At 45.2% G+C, this 23,442-nt stretch overlaps 3 protein-coding genes across 6 annotated transcripts in view; 2 read left to right on the forward strand and 1 right to left on the reverse strand.

Annotated features, from left to right (window-relative positions):
- The window catches only part of FLVCR2 (FLVCR choline and putative heme transporter 2), a 34,518-nt gene extending 23,757 nt beyond the window's left edge, over positions 1-10,761 (forward strand). The window contains exons 6-10 of the mRNA XM_058842942.1: positions 1,079-1,189; positions 1,610-1,715; positions 2,199-2,310; positions 2,729-2,784; positions 8,676-10,761. Of these exons, the coding sequence (XP_058698925.1) occupies positions 1,079-1,189; positions 1,610-1,715; positions 2,199-2,310; positions 2,729-2,784; positions 8,676-8,732 (442 nt within the window). The 3' untranslated portion in view covers positions 8,733-10,761. The remainder of the gene's footprint in view (positions 1-1,078; positions 1,190-1,609; positions 1,716-2,198; positions 2,311-2,728; positions 2,785-8,675) is intronic.
- A 143-nt stretch (positions 10,762-10,904) lies between these two features.
- Positions 10,905-13,433, reverse strand: ERG28 (ergosterol biosynthesis 28 homolog). The gene is made up of 4 exons (XM_058842954.1): positions 13,218-13,433; positions 12,938-13,028; positions 11,581-11,699; positions 10,905-11,433 (listed from the first exon to the last, which is right to left on the reverse strand). Exons 1-4 carry the CDS (start codon positions 13,348-13,350, stop codon positions 11,354-11,356), a joined length of 423 nt encoding a protein of 140 aa, XP_058698937.1. The 5' UTR covers positions 13,351-13,433; the 3' UTR covers positions 10,905-11,353.
- A 173-nt stretch (positions 13,434-13,606) lies between these two features.
- TTLL5 (tubulin tyrosine ligase like 5) overlaps positions 13,607-23,442 on the forward strand; it is a 125,886-nt gene continuing 116,050 nt past the window's right edge. Inside the window, exons 1-7 of one of the 4 annotated variants that reach the window (XM_058842924.1) lie at positions 13,607-13,759; positions 14,250-14,379; positions 18,056-18,165; positions 19,969-20,051; positions 20,828-20,934; positions 21,468-21,598; positions 22,164-22,246. In XM_058842924.1, the coding sequence (XP_058698907.1) occupies positions 14,300-14,379; positions 18,056-18,165; positions 19,969-20,051; positions 20,828-20,934; positions 21,468-21,598; positions 22,164-22,246 (594 nt within the window). In that variant the 5' untranslated portion in view covers positions 13,607-13,759; positions 14,250-14,299. Of the gene's footprint in view, positions 13,760-14,033; positions 14,053-14,249; positions 14,380-18,055; positions 18,166-19,968; positions 20,052-20,827; positions 20,935-21,467; positions 21,599-22,163; positions 22,247-23,442 lie in introns of those variants that run through there. The other 3 variants (XM_058842907.1, XM_058842916.1, XM_058842933.1) reach the window with 3 other exon arrangements.

The raw sequence follows: 23,442 nt of genomic DNA on the forward strand, positions 1-23,442 counted from the left end.
CTGATATCAAATACATTCTTTAGTGGATTAAGACTTAAATTAGGGAGAAAGTACACAAGTAGCCTGTGGTAATACATGTAACTTCTTCCTAAAAGACAGTGATCAAAAGGTTTTATCAACTCTGGTAACTGTTCTGCTTTCAAAATCCAAAATCCTGGTGCAATTTCAGCCAGGTAAGGTATTTACCATTCCCTCCTTTTCCCTGCTTTGCCTCCTCAAAACTATGTACTGTAAGACCTACTGCTGCCTCTTGTACTAGGAAGAGCTTTTTTTTTTTTAATGTGGTAAGGGTTTTCTTGGTGTATTGTCAAGGATGACAGTTGCTAAATGTTGTGGTGAAACTGGCCTTGGCTGCTGCCTGTGTCTCACCATACTGAGTCCACTGATGATCCTTGCATGGCCTGGCTGCAGGTTTGGCTGTTCCCAGGATCTGACTAGCATACTTCCTGAGACTCTTTGTCTCTTCTGCACACAGAGACAAGAGCTTGTGGCTCAGCTGCTGTTGGCTGTGGAACTAGAACTGTCCCTGCTAAATGCTCACATGGCTTCAGGGTGAAGCTGAGGGCAACCTGGCTTGCATGTCACCTCTCCAAATATAGCAGGTAGTTTAAACAACAGAAAGGAGCAGCAATGAAAGCGACGAAAACAGCACTGAAAAATATAGGCCCGTAAGACTGTAGCAGTGTTCACACCTCTTTCTTTTTTATATTCCTGCTTGAGAGTGCTTGATCTCCTTGGCTCCTGCTTATAAGTAAGCATATTCAACTCACTATATGGATGCCCCAGAAAGATTAATGATCTCTTTAATTGGCAATTGTTCTCCCCCTTAAGTGGCGTGTATTGTATATCACCAGGCACCTGTCAAGCTGTGGTAGGATCTTTCTTCTGCTGTGCTGCTCTGTGTGCAGGCCCTTCCATGCTCTCTGTCAGCCCAGTTCCTTTGTCTGGGTATGAGTGTCAAGAGACTGTGCAACTTTTAAATAGTTTTTTTTTTACCCATGTGCTACAAGCTATATTAAAATCTGTATGCAGAAAAGAGGACTGGATTAGATAAAACCCTGATTGATTTTTCTTGCAGGCAAACAACGCTAGCTGTCTATCTCATGTCTCTGGTGGGAATGATAGCCTATACCTTCACTCTGAGCCTAGGCCACCTCTGGGTGGTCTTTGTGACTGCTGGATTGCTGGGGTAAGTTAATGTGCAGGCTGCTTTCCTCAGCATGTGAACTACTAGGGGATGAGCAGGGAGGCAGAACTCCTGCTGTGGGAGAGACTGGGGAGAGCCATAGAATCTGAATGGCTCCTGCATGTTTAAGGACAAAATTATCTGCCATTCCCATCTCTCAATTGTATGTGTTTCATTAGAATCAGGGACATTATTGTGACCCTGCTCAGCTGCAACCACCTTAATTGTTCCAGGTAGTCAAGTGGAAACTTTAGGAAAGCAAGTGGTACCCACAGCCCTATAGAAGATCAGTGGACAAGGGTGAAGAGCATGTGGGCTGGAATGGCTCTTTGCTGGGGGTGATGCCCCTTAGAGTTACAGTCTATACTGTACCTCTTCAGTCTTCCTTTTGGCAGTTGCTGAGTCTTCTGTACTTCATTACAGGTTTTTCATGACAGGATACCTTCCCCTGGGCTTTGAGTTTGCTGCAGAGTTGACGTACCCAGAATCAGAAGGAACATCATCAGGGCTCCTCAATGTCTCAGCACAGGTAGGGATGCTGTTTTCCCTTTGCTTGCCTCTTTTTAGGCAAAGAGATTAAACTGTAGTTCCAAGCCTTGAGGCCTATTTCTTGTCCATTATTGGTGTAATGTACTGCAGACCTAAGCACTCTGGGACCTGACTTCTTGAATCATGTTCCTCATGGCATCTCTATAGTGGCACTTATTCTGTTTCTGTTTAAGAAAATACTTCATGGTGCCAGTCATCCTTGCCTTTTCCAACATAGCTCTTAACAGTCCTGGCTCGTCTCCAGTAAGAGATGAGATTCCAGCTGTTGGGGTCATCTGGCATTCCATTAGCTGCAAGGAGGTGCCTCTGGATGTGTTTATAACCAAACTTTACCCCTACTAGGCCAACTATTTGACTGGCTTGTGTGCTCTGATACTTTGGTAAAGATTGGAAAGAATTAGGGCTGCTTTATAATTACAGTAATTAATAATTACAGCTTGACATTTCCTTTGCTTGTTTGTAGATTTTTGGTATTGCCTTCACCATTGGCCAAGGGCAAATCATGGATCACTTTGGGACAATGGCAGGAAACCTCTTGCTTTGTTCTGTCCTGTTCCTGGGGACCGTTATCACAGGTAATTAAAATTTTTGGTGTTCTTCTGTTCTGACTTTGCCTTGGGCTTGGCATATTAATTCAAAGTTTTTGTGTGCAGTGCCTGCAGGAAAGGGCAGAACCCACACAGCAGTCCCATAGCAATGCTGTTCTTCTTTAAACATCTGGTCTGCGTTACAAACAAGAGGCAAGGCTTTTTACCCTGGCTCTGGCTGGGGTCTCAAAGTTGTACCTTCTACATGCTGCAATAGAGAATCTCTATCCTGCCTGTTTCAGAAGTGTACTCAACCTTGTCCAGGAGAGTGGTTTCTCTTGCTCATTGTAATATGTTTCTGTCTCTTCTGGGGCTTCTGCTGCACCTTTAAGTTCTGGGGAAATTAACTTGGGCACTGCATGGTGACTTGACTGCCTTCACATCTCTCTTCCTCCCTCTGTTCCAGTTTTCATTAAGGCTGATCTCCGAAGACAACAGGCTAATTTGGAACATGAACAGACAGTGAGTAACCCCCCCCTTCAATCCTTGCTGTGCTCAACACCCAACCTCTCTCCTTTCTAGGAAAGCCAGTGGCTTGTGGGGAAGCTCGTTGTTGGTGTTTTCAAACTGGATGTAATCTTGGCTCTGCCAGCTGCTGTGGTCTCTGTTTGCTCAGTATTATTGTCATGCAGAATCTGTAGGCTCTGCAGGGTTTCACACATCTTCATACCAGCTAGGGCCAGATGTAGGGCAGTGCTGTGCTTGCTTCTCTCCCTTGACATTGTGTTGAGGCCTTCACTGCTTTGCTCTTTTTCAGAGCTGAGTAACTATTATTCTAGGCCTCTAGGATGGCAGGTTGTTCCTCTTACTCTTTGCCATCAGCTGCCAAGTGGGTTTCAGTGTATGTTACTGGAGGAAACTAAGGTGACAAAGCCTAAGTGAGGGCTTGAGCAACCTAACTACTCACACTTTGCATAATGCTGCCAACAAGGCTGTTAATTCATACTTGCACACCAAAGCTTGGTGTGTGATGTCCCTGTGGCATACTGTGCAATAAATGCAGCTGTTTGCACATGGGAGAAGGCCTGTGTGAACCAATTGCAGTGGATACTGTCAGAAGCTTTCCCTGCAGGGAAAGGGAGGGGACTGGTTGCTTGAGGCTATTTTCCATATTGCTCTAGGCTCCTCTTCTAGGATGTTAGCAGAGAGATCCACTCACTGTCAGGCACCCATCAGCAACCATGACTAGAAAAGTGTGAAAATCTCAGTTCTCTGCTGTCTTGAGTCAGCTCTATTCAGAAGACAGTGCTGCCCTCCTCCAGTGCTGGTGGTACTGTGAATTAAATTCATAACATGTATGTGGAAAGCCCAAGAAAGGGTTTGAGGTCCTTTGGCAGTGAAGGTGATGCCTTTTACTAGTAGGATCCTTTCCCATTATCAGACATTTCTCTCATCAGATGAATTGTACATTTTTGTGTAAGCCATTTTTAGTATAAATCTTCTTCAGTCCAAATACTGTTGTAAGAGCTTGCTGCTGCATGGGGAAGAGCATTGCTACCAGAGCAAAGGTGGTGCTAAAAGTTTCCAGAACTGACAGTAGTAAGAACCAGAGGGATGTATGCCATAGAACAAATCTCAGTCAAAAATTTCACTGAGGATTCCCCCTGAGGAAGTCATGTTGCACACCCCACCACACCCCCAAATGTGTCTTCCACAGGGCTGAGCTCAGCTGAGTATTCTCAAGCTTAACAACCAACTGCAGGTGCTCGACTGACTTGATGGTAGGCTGAATCTAGTGTTCTGCAGTAAGATGGGTGCCTTGGCCCTGGGATCAGCTAGCTGGGATCGGGCATTGTGTGCTGCCTTTGTGTAGAGCTCTGACAAAGTCAGGTACTGGAGCTTTTCTGTGTGGCACAGCTGCCTTACACATGCTTGGCTGATTTTACTAGCTTCTTCCATTGCCTGTTTCCCTTTCTTATTTTGCTCTGCTTTAATTTCTTTTCCTACTTGCCTTCATATTTTCTGAGATGATGACTTGTGATTGTCATTACAGAGACTTCAAGGCAGCAATCAGATCATGGATTATGGGACTGTAGCTTGTAACTCTAACCCCATCAATTCCCACTCCTGCTCACTAGCTTAAACCCACCATGGTAGGATAATTGCACCAATCTACTTTGAACACTCAGAGGGTGGCACAGGCACCAAGCCAATGGCATTTCTGGGGTGACTGCAGTGGCTGTAGATTATCAAGAATCTTTCTGGTCTTCTCAGATGCTCAGCTGAGAGGAAAGACAAGACAGCCTCCGAGAACAGAGTGGTGATCCCCCAGACTCATGTCAGACAGAGATGTAGGGATTTAGCTAGGTGCAGCAAAGCAAAGCCTGGTGCTGGAGCAGATGGAGAACTGAACCAGTCAGTCATTTTTTAAGGGGAGGAGGTGCAGACATTTGGAGCCATACTCTCTGACATTATTTTTACAGTCCAGATTCTTGGCTGGAGGTGATACCAGGAACCCTTTAAAGAATTGGCTTTGATCACAGCCAGGGTGATGGCCAACTTCAAGAAGAAAATTTAAAAACATGTAGCAAGAACAGTCATTGGGTTGGTGCCTTGTGATATAAGAATGCCTGAAAATTGTAAAGCTCTGTGTTTGATGATCTGTGAATCTCAGTGGTACTTTGCATTTTCTCAGCTGTTGCTTGGGGTGGTATGGTATGCTTTACTACTCACTGTCCTCTGCTTCACACTGACAGGCTGGTCTACTAAGCTATTTGTGCTACCCTTTGCTTTTCAAGGTGTGATAGACTGTGTGTATCATTCAGTGCCACAGCCAACAGGACTAACAGGCAAAAGCAGAGTGAGTTGATTGGGAAAACCAGCCTTAAACTGCTAAGCTTAGGGCAAATTCTACAGGGACCATGAAGTTGCTATGCTTTGGTGGAAGTGTGAGAAAGAGTCCCATGGGCAGGGAAGGAGTGATGGTAAATGGAGTTACATCCAGCTGGCATCAGGTCACCAGTGGTGTGCCCCAAGGCTCAGTACTGGGGACAGCCCTGTTTAATGTCTCTGTCAATGACCTGCATGAGGAGATTGAGTCCACCCTTAGCCAGTTTGCAGACCAAACACCAAGTTGGAGGAGTATTGTTGGAGGGTTGGAAGGCTCTGCAGAGGGACCTGTCCATGGACTGAGGTCATTTTATGAGGCTTAACAAGGTTGACTGCTGGGTCCTGCAGCTGGGTCACAACAACCCCAGGCAGTGCTAGAGGCTTGGAGAAGAGCAGCTGGAAAGTTGCCCATTGGAAAAAGACCTGGGGATACTGGTCAGCAGCCACTGAACATGAGCCAGCGTGTGCCCAGGTAGCCAAGGGGGCCAGTGGCTCCCTGACTTATGTCAGAAATAGTGTGGCCAGCAGGACTAGGGAAGGGATTGTCCACTTTGTACTTGTTGAAGCTGCACCTCGAGTTTTGTGTCCAGTTTTTGGGCCACTCACTACAAGAAGGATTTTGAGATGCTGGGGCATATCCAGAGAAGGGCGGTGGAGCTGGTGAAGGGTCTGGAGCACAAATCCTATGAGGAACACCTGAAGGAGCTGGGGTTGTTTAGCCTGGAGAAAAGCAGGTTCAAGGGAGACCTTTTTGCTCTCTACAATGACCTGAAAGCAGATCATAGTGAGCTGGGGGTCAGCCTCCTCTCCCAGGTAACAGGTGATAGGACGAGAGGAAAAAACCTCAAGTTACACCATGGGAGATTTTGATTTGGTATTGGGAAAATTTCTTCACCAAAAGGGTTGTCAAGCATTGGAACAGGCTGCTTAGGGAAATGTTAGTCACCATTCCTGGAGGTATTTATCAGACATGTAGATTCAGTTTTTAGGGACATGGTTTAGTGGTGGACTTGGCACTGCTGGGTAAATGGTTGGACTTGATGATCTTAAGGGTCTTTTCCAGCCTAAACAATTCTGTGGTTGTTGCAAGGAGAAGACTCAGAGTCAGTTGTGAGTTTCCAGAGCATGGAGAGCTGTGCAGATCTCACTTTCAATTGAAGCACTGTACCACTGGCTGTGTAGCAGTTTGTCTTCTATTGGTTCCCTCATCTGCTATGATTATAATTAAGGAAATGTTGCAGTTAGTAGATTAAATTAGCATAATGGCATTGTGTGCACCTTGTCCTCTATTAATTAAGCTGTAGTGTGGTCTCAACAATCCTTCCCACTTTTGTCTGTCTCAGTGTCCAGAGCTCCAGCTGGGTTAGCTTTCTTTATCTCAGGACACTTAGATCAAATGCCTGTTTCATGTGATAATGAGGCTCTTTGTGTGCTGCCTTTGTTGTAAATGCATCTGAAGCCATTCCAGTGTTGTGCCTTAAGATTTCATAGTAGTGTCAGTTGATTCAGCACATACATTATACTCATGAATATACTGTGTACTGCTTGTGCTCATATGCTTGTGATTTTCAGTATCCATGCAAACCTTTTTGTATTGTTTCTTTGCATTAAGAAAAAGCATCTTTGCTGATCTTCCATAGTTTGTTTAGGACAACCATCCACCCTCAGTTTCTTACTGGATTCTGTTGGAAGCTGCAACATGCTTAGCCTCTAGTGAAATACTGCCAATAAAAAAATGCTGGAATTTTGTGTAGTAGACACAATGTGTACCCATTCTCTGCTTCCCAAACTTCCTTACTCCATTTCTGTGTTTACTGTAGTAAGCAGCCTTCTCCTGTCCCAAAGCCATAGGCAGGCCATATTTCTGCCCTTTTCCAGTACTGTGACTCACAGCTGTGAGAGCAGCCTTCCTTTCCCAAGGTGGTGGAGCCCTGCACATTGTATGATCTAAATCTGCTCCTGTAGCTCCACAGCAGATGACTGGTGCTGAGACCCCAGAGGTGCTTGGAGAGCCTGTTCTGAGTTGCTTGAGTGCTTCCATGGTGCATTCTGGTGGAGTTTCAGAAGTCTAAATGCAGATTTCCTCTTATTTCTACCTCTGGCATTACTTCATGCACTCCCCTACCCTTCCTGCTTGTTGATGATCCCTCTTTGAACTTCCTGGCTTTTGCTTCCAGACATCTCTTTGAAGCTTTCCTTATCTCACTCCTCTGCTTTGGGATACTGCTGCTGACTTCTGTAAAACCTTTTCACCTACAGATAGTGTAAGAACCTACTCAAAATGAGACTGTTTCATATCTCTTGCTTCCACGCTTCCTGGATTTCTCTTGAACTGCACTGGGGATGTCAACCTCTTTCCTGTGCACCTCTGATTTCTGCATTAGATGTCAGTCCTCCCCTACAGTGAGTAAACTCAGAGCCCAGGCTGCAGGGAACTCCACATTCACCATTACAAGTCGGTGTGATGTCTTCTGAACTGGTGACAGCTGGGCTGTCTCACTGTAACCAGAATCAGAACTTGAGAGGTATCAGAAATCCACTAGGGGAAGAAGTCTCAAGTTTAATCTTTTAAACCCCAGAAAAGTTCAGAAACTGAGCTTGTCAAACTCCACTCAGGAAAGCTGAACTGGAATTGCAACAGTTTGACTGTTCATGAAGCTAAGGGTGATAATTGGGCAGTAGTCTCCATTTTTCCTTGCTTTTTCTCTGGGAAAAGCTCCCTCCATCTTAAAGTTTCAAGAAATTAGGCTAGTTCCTCTACAGGATTTATGGAGAAAAAACTTTTGTATGTTTGCCTCTTATTTCTTACGTCTCCTTAAGATATGAGTAGTGAACTTTGAAGAAGGCACTGGTCTGTGGTATTATCTCAGCCATAAATCCAAGGTGGGCTAGGGGAAAAAGCAGAACAGAGGGTGTCAGCACTTCAGTGGGCAATGGGGGTGGGGGTGGAAAGACTTGAAGATGAGCAAGGTAAGCAATATGTCTGGGAGTTGAAGAGGCTTCAGACATGCTGGAGTAAGAACACAGGGGAACTAGTGGTTGTGCTGAGCCTCCTGGGGATGTGAAGAAAGCAAGTTCTCTCTGGCATTTGCACAGACACTGTGCTGCCTCATGGCATGAAGGAGTTCCCAGCACCTTTCCTTGCCCAGGGAACTGGCCCTGCAACTTTATGCTTTGAGGCTGAGCTTGTGTCACCGTGAAATGTTGTTGGTGAGCTGGCTGTGGGTCTGATACCTTTGGTGGTATCAGCCCCACAGGGAGCTAGTAATGGTCTGAGGACTACAGCAAGTAGCCTAAACAGTCAGACATTGCACTGCCCTACTGCCTCAGTGCCCCTTGCTTGGGCAAAGTGGCTACAGAAGGAAGAGGGAACCAGCAGCACTCTCTGAGGATGGTGATTCTTATAGGGGATTTCTGCACTAGCAGGGAGCTGTGAACTACCCAGGCTCTGGCCAGCTGACGTCTCTGAAGCCTGGGTCTGGCCAGCCAGGATTCTAACCATATTGTTTTTCTCTGACTTGCAGAAAGTGTCGCCAGAAGCCTACACTATTCCCATAGTCCTTGAGGAATCACAGCTGTGAAATGAAGGGGTGGCAAAGCTGAGAGATACAGCCCCCCCCCCCCCCCCCCATTCCTATCTTTTCTACCTGCATCATCCTGTGACATGTACCCCATGGGGGTGGGGCAACCTCAGGACAGGAGCCCTGTGAACTGCTTGTGGAGAATGTGAATGAGCAAAACAAGAGGGGTGCTGTTTTTCATGAGTTTTCGTTGCATCTTGCTGTTTTGGTGTTTGGGAGGAAAAATTGGGGAAATCTGCTGTGTCCCCCCAGTCCCACCATGTATGCTTGGAAAAAGGACATGCTGAGAAAAGCCAAGGTACCAGCCTAATCCTGAGCATGACAGTGGCACCTTGCACGTAGCTGTGACGTGAAAGGCAGCCACACCTACTCTGTGAGCAGCCCTGGAAGAGCTGGCTCTAGGGAATCAGAGCAATCTAGGGATTGCTCTGCCCTGGTTCCCATGATGCTCTATGTTGCACAGGTGGTAGTAGAGGCCTCAGTACATTACCAGCAAGTGCAAAGCAGGGCACCAGCTGCTGCCAGCTCTTTTACTATTTGGCTTCTCTAGATGAAGCACTCTTAATCTGGATAAACTTCTGCTCAGAATTCACTGGGGTTGCCCTCATGTTCATACATATTAGGAGTAATTAAGAGACTGCCAATATGTCTCCTCCTAGCTCGAGACAAGGACTAGTTCTGCAATATAAATCTAGCTTATCACTACATTAGCACAAAAGTGAGTCAAACCAGTTTCCCTGGGCTGAGGACTTCGTCTTCCTTCTTAACAAGAAAGTGCCTTTTACATGTTTCAACATTACATACAAACTTCTTGTGAAGTGTTATACTGAGAAAACCAGCCAAAGCTGTGTTGCTCTTCACAGCCAGAGAGGGGTATGATGGAAATCCAGCTTTGCTCCAGTGTGGAAGCTTCCCACTTCATAATAGAGAACAGGAAAAGGTACCCACTTGCCAGCATTTGTGTCTTATAGACACTGCCCATCTATATGCTGTTTATTTTCTAAACACAACTGTAGATCCTTTTATCACTTCTCCATCCTTTCCAACATCCCTCCCCTGATGGAGACATCAAGTGTCCTTATACACCTTAAATCATGCAGTTACTTATGTTTTATTTGAGGCAGGGTACAAAAGGTGTAGTGAGGTCAAATGGTTAAAAATACTCCTCTCTGACAAACTATTTTTTGACAAAACATTTTTTTGGTGAAATTTTAATTTTTTTTTTTAATATACATTTTGATACAGACTGTCTTGAGTTCATGAAGTTCTTAGACAACATTCTCAGGCATGGTGTGATTCACATGGTGTGCAGGGCCAGGAGTTGGACTGTGATCCTGATAAATTCCTTCTAATTCAGCATATTCTATGACTGAAGTCCTATCTTTGATAGGTAGACCCCCTGGCCACTGTTTGGGATTGAGGATGAGGGTTTAAAATGATTTTCAAGAGAAATGTCAATGTAAAATATTAACATATTTAATATCTTAACTATTCAATCAATTAATTTTAAAAATATTATAGTAATTAATTAAAATATGAATTTATTAATATGAAAATTAATTAAATTACTGAATTTTAAACAATTTAATGATTTAATTATTTTATTAACATTAATATACAACTGTACAATGAAACCTGATACATTCATATTAAATGGTTGAAAAGGATCTATATGTGGCTCATTTAATAGCCTGAAATGTTCTGCAGAGTAGAAAAAGCATCTTTCTGCCCAGTGCTATTGCTGTGTTCTTTTCCTCTCTTTGTTTTCTCTGTCTTCTGTATGTGAATTGTCTTTCCAGCTAGTTCCTGCTGGCTTTTTTCTGCATTCTGTGTGCTGCCCACTTACGTTTTGGGCATTATTTTCTCTAGGTCTAAGGCACTTGTTCCTATTTTCTCCACCTTCAGTATTTATAACTCGCTACACAGGAAGCTCCATCCTCGCTCACAGATGCATAGTTTGAGTTTGCTGTCACCAGCATGCTGCAGAAGAGTGTCAACAGCCCTTTTCATGTGTGTTATGTGAGCAGCCAGACCTGGAACTTTGTGGCAAGGAGTTAGGGAAAGGTAGGTTTGCTGTAAAGAGAGATGATGTATTCTGCAACACAGTGGAAACTGCTGTTGGCTCTGATCTTCAACCCACTGCTGTGTAGCAGAGAGACAAACATAGCCCACTGCAGTTTTTTGTCATTTATTAGAAATGGTCCCTGGGAAACACACACATGCAAATTACACAGCAGTGCTAGGGGTAGCACCTGTTCTCTCTTTCTGGTCCAAAGTGTTCAACAAATCCTGGACAGTTCTGTCCAGTACACTGTGCAAGTACAGTGGGAGAGCAGTCCTTAGTGTTCTGGGCATGCCAGAGACTTTGCCTGCTACCCAGGGAGTCAGTCACCAACTGCCTTGCATAAGCTTTGATACAAACTTCTCTGGGACTTGGTCTTTGACATCAGTCAGTTGAAATGTTGCCTGCACAAGACAAAAACAACTTAATAATGACAGTGATTGACAGAGTCCAACATTGACCCACCAGTAGGACTGCTGTCCTGGAGTTCAGCTGAGCTCTTGTGGAAGTCTGGCAGTGAAGGTAGCAGATGACGCCAACCTACAAAAAGCCCTCAACTTCAGTTTTTCTTCTTGTTTTGTGATAGCGCTTCTACCTCCAGGTACTGCAGCCCAATCAACATCCCCATAATAGAGAAACCTGTGATAGAGATACAGGATGAGTTGTGTAGAAAATGCTGGACAAGAGATGAGGCATCCCCTCAGCCCATAGCTGCATGGGGAATTTTTCTGGGGTGTCATAGCTCCAAGGAGACTATGCAGGGGGAGGAAGCAGAGCTCTACTTACTTGCTACCATAAGGGGTGCCATAACTCCAATTGTCAAGGCTGCAGTGTGGTATATGAAGACCTCAGAGAGGAAGTGAGCAAGGGCCAAAAAGAAGGTAAAGAGTGTGATGTGATAGAGGCTGTTGAAGAGCAGAAAAAAAGCAGGTTATTGTATCATACAATGGGCATGAATATGGCTGAGTGTAAAAAAGGCAAACCTGCATGCTGCCCCATCTGCTCTCACTGGCAGCACAGAGAGGACTTCGCCCCTTTCCTAGTGAGGTGCAAAATCCCCCTGAGCAACAGCTGAGAGGAGAATGGGGCAGCATGTTCAATGGTGCATTCAAAGTCACAGGCATTATCTGGCCTGAAGGAAGGTGAAGAGGGGAGAGCATGAGTAGAGCACCAGTGAAATACGTGCACATGCAAAAAGAAGGTGAGAGCTGGATTAGCAGAGAACTAGAGTGACAGGAGTTGGCTGACTTCAGGCTGCATCACCCAATGTCTTCCCACCTGTGCTCTGCTACCCTCTATGGGTACAGCTGTTGACAAGAGAGCAGGTTCAAAAGATGCAAGATTTTTGCAAGAAAAAAGAGGCAAAATTCCTCAAAGAAACAACTGATTCTTGGTAACTGGCATTGCCACCACCCCCTGAAAACATATTGTTTAGTCCCTGCACCTCCCTACCTCAGATAAGCCTAGGCAATTCACGCCAGGATACTGCACATACTGCCAGGTAAACAGGGACTTCTGCTACGGTGAAGCAGTAACAAAAGCATTTTAGCAACCTCCAGTAAAGGCTTTGTCTAGCACAGACCTCAAATCAGCTTGCTTGGAACCCCTCTCAGAAACACGTCTGTTAGCACAGGGAGAAATGGTGTGTCTCCCACTCAGCACCAAGCTGCCCCTTGTTGTCAGCAGCAGGTAAGAGTGTAGGAAAGAAAGCAACCAGTTAAGACCACTGGGCATCTAAAACTGTCCCAGTCTTTAGCTGAGCTGTCATAGTAAAAGAAGTATTGAGCATGAGTCATAGTCATACCACAGCATTAGCAATTGATTAATTAACAGAGAAGCAACACTATTCAGAAAACACTTTCCAAGCTGGAGCTCAGAAATTGGTGACAGTAAGAGGTTCTCAGATCTGCCGGTTTCTGACTGAGCTAAGAACAGAAATCAAACATGCACACCATCCCCACAGAGGAGGAACAGGGCAGCAGCTATCACACACTGCTATTTTAACTTCTTCAGGGGAATGCTGTCAACACTATAGAAAGTTCAGGAACAGCTTTTGATTCCCCACCTCCTCTGTGCCGCCCCCTAAGCTCAGGCTGTGTCTAGCAAACAAACCAATCGATTTCTCGGGTGCTGCTTTACATACGTCCTGTTACGGATGTCGATTGCGCAGAGGCAGCGGATCACTGATGACAACAGGGTCCAGACGCCGAAGGTCCGAGCCTGGAGCCCATTCACTGTGTAAAGAAGGAGCGAGCACATGGAGGTCACGCACGGCCCTGCCTGCCACCGCAAGTCCCACCGCGGAGGCGCACGCCGGGGCAGTGGGCAGCTCCCGGGCCCCAGAAGTGGGAGCCCGAGGAGAGCCCAAGGCTCACGGCTGGAAGGGGACCTCCAGGCGCTAGGGCGACCGGCACGGCCCTTACCGAGGCCGGGGCTGGCGGTGTACAGCTTCTCTGAGAGGAAGCCGTGATCGCGGAAGCTCTGCAGGGTATTCCCGGCGGCGATGACCGACACCATCACCAGCCAGCTGCGCAGCACGTTCAGGAACCGGCTCATCCTCCCGGCTCGAACGCGCCTGCCAGGCCCAGGCTGAGTCCCCGCCCGTTACCGGCGGCGCTCCCGCGGCGGTACCGGAGCCCCGCCCGCACCCCCACCCAGCGCTGCGATTGGCCGCTGCGCGCCGCTCCATGCGCGCGCCACGTGACGTAACACCTCCTCCCGCCAATCGGGTCCCTCGCCGCGCGGGAGGCGGCCCCGCTCCCGTCCCCGCCCACCTCGCGGGAGTAGGTGGGAGCGCCGGCAGGGGACGGAGTCGGATGCGCTTGCGCAGTGAGGCGGCGGGGGCGCCTGCACGCCGGGGCGGGGCCGCCGCCCGTCGGTTGTTGTAGTAACGGGGAAGCGGCGGGAGGGGCCGGGGTTGCCTTTGTGCGCCCGCCCCGGCGCGGCCCGGCCGCCGCGGGAGCAGGTACGGCTAGCACGGGGACCCGCTGCCTTAGGTGCTCCCCGCCGTTCTTGCTTCGTCTGGGGCCGCTGGAGGTCGCCGTGCTTGGCCTGGCGCGGGGTAGGCCGGGCCGGAGGGCCGCTCCTGCGCCAGTGGAGGCGTTACGGTGTCCGGCTGGCCCCGGGCGGCGCGGCGGGCTTGGCGGGCGTTTCCCGTTGGGACTGGGCTGGCGTGGCGTGGGTCTGCGGCTCGAGGCGAAGCAGGGCGGGGCAGGGACGCGCGTTACCGGTGAGCGCCCGAGTGGCTCTCACGGGCAGGTGCGGAATAATCTGCTGGAAGGTGATGCTTCTTTCTGTGCTCTCGTGGCTCGGAGGTGATGTTTGACAGATCACAGATGTTTAACAGACTTGTTGATAGTCCTGGGAGAAATATGTACTGGCTGGAGGTGGTAGTTACCTGATACCTCTCGCTGTCCTGCTTAGCTATTTATTCCTGCTTTTAATCCTTATTGCAGGTAACTGCTCTTGCAACTAGGATTGGGCTCTATGAAATCTCCCAGAGGAAATGCCAGTTAGGATGGCAAAAGATCTGGAGGAAACTGGCTCATCCGCAGAGGAGGAAGAAGATGCTTTAGATGGACTGGAGTAAGTAGAAAAAAAATTCTCCGAACTGTTTCTATGTCCCTGTGTTTTCTGGTGGATCTGTAGTAGTTTGAAAAGACAGATGAATTCCTTACCCTCTTACTCTCCTACGTATGAAGGGAAGATGATTTGTTTGGGCCTCAAGCCTGTGGGCAGGGTACTTCCATCTGCAGCCTAAAAGACCACCACATTCATCAGGGTTGGATGTGCAGCTTTTCTTTGGCTGCTCTGAAGCCCATAGTTTCATGGATTTCTTTCTGTCATGTTCTTAAAATGGGAACATTTTGCTGATATCTTACCCTTTTTTATTTTCCTTTTTTTTTTTTTAGCATGTGTGGGGTTTTTTGGTGGGTTTTTTGTGTATGTGTGATTTGGTTTTTTTAGCTTTTACTGCTGCAGAAGTTAGAAATCTGCTGTACAGTAGATTGATATATGATATTTTCTGTCATTTTTAGAAAACTGTCTTATAACTGATAACTACTTAGACTTCATATTCCTTACTAGTAACAAGTCATAATGTTTGTTCCAGCTTTGTGTAGTAACTTTTTTTAGCTTTACTTGTGAAGAAATTGCTCCCTTATTCTTTCCCATAGCATAATCACTTCTGTTTCGCCTGGACTTACTTCAGTGTGTCCTGTTAGGGCTTATTTGGATGCACATTGTGACTGAGTGCCCAGCTGCAGACTACAGTGACAAAAGACATTTAGTAAAATGTTGCTTGATAGCAAGTGGTTGGCTTGGATTTGCTAGATCCTCATGGATGGAAAGGTCCAGAACTAACTTCAAGTAGTATGTAACTGTATCAGTATGTCTGCATCAAGTGACCAGGGGTCATGCTAGGAATGAATGACTGTCACCTGGAGGATTGAGCCTTGCTGCAAATCCTCAGGACAAGCTTAGTATAAACTCTTGTCCTGTTGCCTCAGCTCATTTTCCACTTACATAAGGCTCTGGCCTGTACTGTAAATTCTGGAAGCTTCTTGGGTCCCTTCCAGTCTGAATATCTAATTACACCACAGTTGTAATTTTTTTTTTTTTAATTATTTTTAGAGGTAGTAGAAGGAGGTGGGAGTGATGTGAAGTTAACTTGTCTGGGTGATAATGATATTAACTTCATTAAGAGGACCAAGGCTGCCCTTAAGAGCCCCTGTCCTAGCATCAGAAAGTTGCCCTTCTATCTCTGTTCCTTTGTTCTGAGTGTCAGAGCTGTGTTTTGTCTTGTGTAGCTTCTCCAAACCTTTGGCAGACGATGATCTTTCATATTCTATAGACAAATAGTTTTGTATATCTCTGTTAGTCTTTGTATTTCTTCTTGTTAGTGTAGAGATGTCTCTCCAACCCCTCAGTCTTTGTTTTCTGTTAACTTTTTCATGTTTTTAATTTCCTTTTGTAGCAGTAATGAAAAGCCCGAGTTTTACTTGGAGGATGATAGCTTTTCTTTGTGTGATCCTTGAATTTGATATAACAGGTCTTAATTTTATTGGTGTGTCCTTAATTCCTCTGAGGAGGTGGTATTTCCCAGTGTAGTCTTGTTTTGTACAGAACTGATCGCTGCATCTCAGAGCCTGTAGCTTACGTTGTGCACTGGGGGGCATCGTTCTTGAATTCTGGCTTTGCATTCCACGGTATCTGACAGGAATTAAAAGGGAAGAATACACAGCTTTATCCATTGTGTTGAGCCAAGTCTGTTCTGATCTGTTAAACTCAGCATTAGTGCTTTTTTTGTGCACTTCAGACTCCAGTATTATAGCCAGGCAGACTGTGCTGACCTGCAGTTCTAAAACTGGAGCCTGGAACCTGCATTGCAAGGTCTGGTTGTGTGGATACCAGCAATTGTGGTTTATCATGAATTATAGATCTTGTTTTCAGGCTATAAATTCAGAGAACTGTGGCAGTGAAAGCTCATGAGGCCTCTCCAAAATTGTACCCACTAAAATAAATACAGGACTAAACAGGATTAAACAGAACTCAGACTGGCAAGACCAACTCATAAAGAGGGTGATCTGGAAGATACCCTTTATAGCCAAGTACCAAAGGTGCTGTATTGCATTTGTGTGGCCAGGTTTTAGTAGTGGGAGGGCTACAGGGCTGGGTTCTGTGAAAAGCTGCCAGAAGCTTCCTCCATGTCTGACAGAGCCAGTGCTCCAATATGGGCCCACCACTGGTCAAGATGGAGCCCAGCAATGATGACACTGTGATAACATATCTATGAGGAGAAAAAAAAGTTATTGCATGGGGGTAATAGTGCTCAGAGAAGAGAGGAGTGGGAATATGTGACAAGAAGAGCTCTGCAGCCACCTAGGTTGGAGGCCAAGGAGGTGCTCCAGTTGCCAGAGATGGGATTCCCTGCAGCCTGTGGAGAAGTAGCTATGCCCCTGAAGTCCATGAAAATCTGTGGGGGTGCAGAGATCCACCTACAGCTCGTGGAGGAGCCCCACACTGAAGCAGGTGTATACCCAAAAGAAGGTTAGGATCCCATGGAAAGCGCGCTCTGGAACAGGCTCCTGGGAGGGACCTCCAGACCTATGGAGAGAGGAGGCTACCCTGGAGCAGATTTGTAACCCCATGGGGGACCCATGCTCCATGCTGGAGCAGCCTTTTCTTTTAGTACTACACCCTGTGGAGAGGGACACACGCTGGAGCAGTTCATGAAGAACTATAGCCCATGGTCAGGTTTCACATTGGAGAAGTTTGTGGAGGACTCTGCTGTGGGAGGGACCCCATGCTGGAGCAGGGTGTGGACTCTGCTTGAGGAGGAAGCAATGGAAGAAACAGCATATGATAAACTGTCTGTAACCCCCATTCCACATCTCCCTGCACTGCTGAGGGGAAGGGGGTAAAGATTCAGGAATAAAGTTAAGCTCAGGAAGGAGGGAGGAGTGGGGGAAGGTGTTTTTAATATTTGATTTACTTCTCATTATCCTGCTCTGATTTTGATTGATAGTAAGTTCAATTAGTTTCCACAAATCAAAAACCTGTTTTCCACAAGCACACTCTTGCCTGTGACTGTAATGGGTGAGTGATCCCTCTTTGCCCGTAACTCATGAGTCTTGTGGTAAATTTTTTCTCACCTGTCCAGCTGTGGAAGGGAATGATGGAGCAGCTTTAGTGGGTGCCTGGCATTTAGCCATTGCAACCACAAAACTCTGGCCAAAATGCCAAGACTAAATTTCTTTGCTGCCTTGCTCACCGGGGGATTCCCAAAGCAGCATCAGAGGTGTGCAAGCAGAGAGGAAGGCACTGTGGAGCTTGGTCCTTCCTAGAGGATCACGGAAGCTGCTGCTTGCATCTCTTTTTCAGGGATTCTTGCAGGTGTATTTTGCCACTGTGCTTTTACCTTTCCCACCGCAGGGCAGGAATCTCAAGCATGTTTGATAGAGTGCCTTGAGGTCTATTGCAGTGCTGTGCTATCTGACTTCAGATGGCCTACTTGTGAAACACACAAAGATAGACAACAGTTAGAATGTCATATGTATTTTTCTATACCCAAGCTGTAAGTCACTTAGGTATCTTTACAGTCCTTCTCACTAATCTTCCACTATTTTCCTCAGCATGTTTGCTTTTGTGCTGTCCACAGGCTAGGTGAGTAAATATGGAGAATTGCTGTGTCATTATTGTAACTAACTGCTGTAGGTATGAGGCTCAGCAGTTGCTTATACTGACTGTCGTGTATTTTCAGGGATCATCCATGTATCAAGTGGACCGGTGGTGGCTGCAGGCGGGTCCCTGTCTTGGTGTTTCATGCTGAAGCCATTCTGACTAAGGACAGCTACCTCCGTCTAATTGGAGGTGGGTGCTACTCTATGCCAGCTTTTGGTTTGAAGGCATGAGGTAAAAGTCTCTTACCTGATGCTCCCTTCACTTTGTGGTGGGAAGAGGACATGATAGGAAAGAAATTAGATTCTTCTCTAGTCTCTGACCACTGTGACATTCAGAAGTGCTTAATCTGTTGGTGAATGCTTTTAGTGTCTTTAGACTATGATAAGTGTCCTTCCACTGGGCCCTGATGTGTTTTGAGTTGGAACTGGCTGCTTGCAAATTGAACTCGGAGGCCATGCTAGAGCTTAAGACCAGAATACAAATTCACTATAGCTAAGACCTTAAAATCAATCATTGTAGTGAGTTTTGAGAGCATTTCACTGGGAAATAAAGCAGTCAGCCCCACAGCTGAACAATGATAATCTGTAGTAACAAATCTCTGAGTCTATAGCCTCACAGCCCTGAGAAGGCCATTAACAAAATGGTTGCTGGCAGCACTTGAGTTGGGAGACCAAACCTGTCTAGTGTCAGATAATGGAGAGCCTCTAATGAGGCTGGATTGTTATAAACAGTCACTTTGGATTTGAAAAGTTAGTACTTGTGGGTGTGTACAGCTGGGAGCTTGTTCTGGATGTGCTGACTTGGAGGAAAGCTAAAATCTACTTAGCTTCTTTCTGTGAAGCTGCTGACACTTCTTTCTTCTCGTTTTTTCCTTTCTTAGGTAATTGGTGCTTTTGTTTCTATTATCCTATCCAAGCAGAAATGCTTCTGGCTCATTGGGGTAAGGGGTGGAGAAGGTGATTTATATGTGGAAACTCCTGATCCTTTTCATGTGAGTTAAAAACATACTTGGATGGTGCCAGAAGCTGATGGTAATTGTAACTCATTTTTACTGGAGCGTAGGGTCTCTTCTACTTTTTCTCACATGGTTTAACAAGTTTACTGCTGAATAGTGCAACTTGTTAAATTTCTTCCAGCTTTATTTCGTTCCTGATTATGCTACTTCTTACTTTTCTGACTTACTTTTGTTGAAAGAACGTATTTCCTGAAGTTAAATCGAATCTTCATCCTTTTATTCTCAGTTTGAGTCAATTTGTAAGCTGCCTTTTTTAGGCAGTTCTGTATTCTAGCATTGCAGTTTCTTTCTCCACTGTCTTTGAACTCTTTTGTAGATTGCCACATCCTTTTATAGTACAACTGACCTCTAGTCTTGCTACTTGCTTTTGGTTTATCTTATACCTCCAGGGCTACTTACTGCCTTTGTTTTTATGACTTTCTACTTGCATAGTGAGTTTATCTTTTTATTTCCTTGTACTATTTACTTTATTTCTTGCTGTATTTACGCTTATTTGTTGGAAGATTGGTACAGGTGAATGAGATGTAAACAAAAATTCAGTGCTTTATTTTGGGTTTTCAGGATCTAAAAAGTGATCACATAAACTAGCCATGTCAATGAGGGGCATTAGACACTACTTTTAGCTAAGAATACCAATATTGAATAGAGAAGAAAGCTGAAATCGTGTTTGGAGTGTTATAAAGCAGTCTGTATAATGGAATGTTTAAAAGATAAAATCTGGGTATTTGTTAGGCTGTCCTGTGCATTATATGTTGGGGTTCTGTGATGCTACTATATTATAGCTAAGGATTGATGTGAGTCAGTTCACTGATGCTGATGTTGGCATTTCCTATCTCCCTTTGCCTGTTATGTGCTGCTACTCTCTGTGAATTAAGTGCAGCTGTACTGTCTGAATCCTTTTCTTTGGTAGCATGAGTGAGTTTGGTTTATTCTTCCATGTGTGGACTCTAATCCCGTGTCTCTTTGCTTCTTTACAGAGCGCTTCCACATGTCTTATAAGATCGTGCGAACAGATAGCCGGCTGGTTCGGAGCATTCTGAGCGCCCATGGATTCCATGAGGTGAGTGCAAGGAACTTCTGACCTGATTTTGTGCTGGGCTGGGAGGTAATGATAATGTTTTTGGATTTTTTGCGGATTTGTTTATTTGTTTTAAGTCTGCAGGGTTAGAACCAGGAAGTTGTTGTGGCCCCCCTTGAGGTTTTTGATTTTGTCTTTCAATGTACTCTGCTAGTCAGACTGAAAAGATGTCTTTTTGCTCTCTCAAAGGAGAACCCATTTGTCTTAAGCCTTCAAAAATAGGGGAAAAGGAATGCTGAAGTTTGGTCATATGTTTTTTCTCTTTTTGCTTTTAAAGTGTCACACCCTTGGGAAGATACAAAGGATTTAATTTCTCAGGCTTTACAAGCTCTCTGAAGTGTTCACGTAGAATTTCACACTTTTCTTCTAGTGCCTGTCTTGCTCTAAAGAATGTCCTGTATGCAGCTAACAACAATTTGAGGGATGCGTAGGGTTGATTTTTTTTCAAAATAACAGCAACTTAAGGAATTGATGTGACAAGTTTCCTGAAGAGATTTAAAATGCTTTACAAACTGTGTTTAAACTGTCTGTGAAAAATAACAGTCTCACAACTTCGTTTAGAAAAATTTGACATGGTTATTTCCTGCCATGGGAATGGCTTAGGGCAGCAGTCTGGCTGGACTTGCCCTTATATCAGAGACAGTAGAGAAGACTGTCATAAACTAGAGTTGCTTTGGCTTTGTAGATCTAGGGACAAAGGTGTTGCTTTTCATTAGTTTGATGTTTTTCTGTGTGGTGTTTTTTATGTTGCTTTTTAGGTTCACCCTAATAGCAGTGATTATAATCTCATGTGGACAGGATCACACTTGAAGCCCTGCTTGCTGCGTTCCCTTACAGATGTTCAGAAAGTCAACCATTTCCCTAGGTAAGGCCTTGATACCATGTTTTGTTGAACATCTCTGTGGTGATTTGCAAAAATCTGAACATAGATACCTCCCAGAAATAGAGTATACATGGTGCTGTAAAATCCCAACAGACTGGGCTAGTGCCACATGCTGTCATCATTCTTAATGGTCTTTGGGATTTTTGGGAAATAGTATATGAATTAAAATGCTTGTCTGGAGCCCAAATATTGGATTTTTAATTTTATTCTCTTTATTTGATGATAAATTATTTGTTACTTCTGGTTTTTAGTTAGAGGGATAGTCCTATGTCCCCAGCTAAAGTTTGTAACCACCATTATAACAGATTGCTGTGCTTCACTCTGTCTTGGGAATTGCAAGAAGTGCCACAAACGATATTAATACAACCATAAGACAGAGGCAGTAAAGCTTGAGAGTAGTTGCAGTTTAGGGTTTAGACATCTGACAATGCTGCAGATACTTCAGTAACTAGGACAAAGAGTCGCTATAATGTCGGGGGAAAAAATAGATTCAGTCTCTTGTTTTGGGACTCCAGGTCATATGAACTGACACGAAAGGACAGACTGTACAAGAACATCTGTCGAATGCAGCTGGCCCATGGGTTCAAGACATTCCATATCTTACCTCAGACCTTTATCCTCCCGACAGAGTACCAGGACTTCTGTAGTAAGTGAAGGGCTGGTGACGCCCAGACATAAAACGAAATAATGGGGTGTGGGGGGAAGGGAATTATTTTTAATATCCTAACTTTTTGATCATGCCAGTGGTTAAGGCAACAAAATTAGAGGAAGCTGGGAAGTGAGTAGAAAAGGTCCATATGATTTCTTTACATAATTTCTAATCTTCTGTTTACTCCATGCCTGTGTAGGTTTTCAGAAAGCTGATGTAGGCTTAAGACTCCAAAATGGAGGAGTTTATGTGTGCACAGTATTGTTGATGATCAGCTTCACAATATCCCTGCCTAATGCCTGGGAGTACTGAAGTGAGAAGTGCCAAAAGGAGGCATAGTGCCGAAGAACGATCTATCAAAGCAACAGGGGGGGCTTTAGGGACGGGCTGTAATAATTGCAGTGATTCCAGAGGGGTGAAGTAGGACATCAAAAAAGCAGACTTTGATCTCCTTGTGGAGTTCCCTAAAGCGTTTACCATAGGCAACAGTCTTGATTCTTGCTCCCCTGTTAATAAGCAAAACAGAAAATGTTGCAGACTTGTGCTGTTTTCTTTTAACCAGATACCTTTTCTAAGGACAGAGGCCCATGGATAGTGAAGCCTGTGGCCTCTTCCAGAGGTCGAGGTGTCTACCTGATAAATAATGTAAGTGTTCACTAAAAAGACTGCTCTTCAGTAGCACTGTCCTCAAAACTATGTTGGGTTCTAGGCAAGAGGTATGGAGGCATCTAACTGGACACTGGCCTTACTCTCAATTTCAGCCATATATTGGTGAGCAGTTCAACAGCCCTGAACAGCTTGGAAGGCATGTCTGGGCTTGTGCCGTGTAACCAGAAGCTGTCTATCTCTTTTTATGCTCTGCTCATCTTGCAATCTACCTTCAAGTCTTAGCTTATTCGGAGCAAGTTTATACTCCCTGAGACAGTTTGGGAGGCTGTGCTGCTTCATGCTCTCTTTGTGGCTGACAGTGGGCTGACCTTGTGGAGATTTCCAGAACTCTCCTTAGTTGTTTCCCTGCGTGACCTAAACAGTCCTCAAAGAGACCTGTTGTCTCCCACTTCCCCATGGAAAAGACGAGTTTAAATGAACCTTGATAGAGCAGGAAGTGTATCACTATTAAAGCTATGTTATCTAAAGGCCAGTGTGTCCTGCCTGAGGTGTAATTGGGGTACTTCTTTGAAATCATTGTACAGGTTTTAATGTCTTTCGCTCTTTGTGGGCTTCGTAGGGAGTTAAGTTGTCATAGGTAACAAATATATCTGAACTGGAGCCAAACACATGAGGGGATTCCAATAAATATGCTCAACAGCAAAATGACTGTTGAGTCATTTCATTTTCACTCATTCAAACCCCTTTAGCCTTCCCTGCACTCAGGGGGTCATGCTGCCTCATCTGTTCTCTACTTGGATCATTTCCCATAAAATATGGGAGCAATTTGCCAAGTCTATGAGGTAAGTATTTCCAGAGCTATGCTCAGTTTTTTCTTTGCTTGAAAGGGAGGAATGAGCTCAGGCTCACGTGGCAGTTGGCCATGACCTGGAGAAAATACCCTTCTGAGACCAGTATCCCTTTGTGTATTTCTGTTTGAGAAGCACTGCAGCTAGTTTGGCCTACAGGCCAGTTTCCTTCAGTGTGATGCCATTAAAAGAGTCTTTCAGAATCTCATTACAAAAGTTTTTGAAAACAGCTATAACCCCTCCAAACAAATAACAAACCTTTGCATTTCCCTGATCTATATAGAAGAGTGTGTCACTTTTGTGTGATATTCTAAGGAAAACTGAGCTTGTTATCTCACATTCTGTATAAGCATTTTATATGCTTAGGTTTTTTGCTCGTGATGT

This window comes from Poecile atricapillus, chromosome 1 (genome assembly GCF_030490865.1).
Source record: "Poecile atricapillus isolate bPoeAtr1 chromosome 1, bPoeAtr1.hap1, whole genome shotgun sequence".
Taxonomy (NCBI): Eukaryota; Metazoa; Chordata; class Aves; order Passeriformes; family Paridae; genus Poecile; species Poecile atricapillus.

Coding starts and splice junctions, on each gene's coding strand:
- ERG28 (XM_058842954.1), bottom strand. CDS start 13,350: ATGAGCCGGTTCCTGAACGTGCTGCGCAGCTGGCTGGTGATGGTGTCG. Junction 11,700..12,937: donor ATCGACATCCGTAACAGGAC/GTATGTAAAGCA, acceptor GCTCTTCAACAG/CCTCTATCACATCACACTCT. Junction 11,434..11,580: donor GGCACCCCTTATGGTAGCAA/GTAAGTAGAGCT, acceptor TCTCTATCACAG/GTTTCTCTATTATGGGGATG.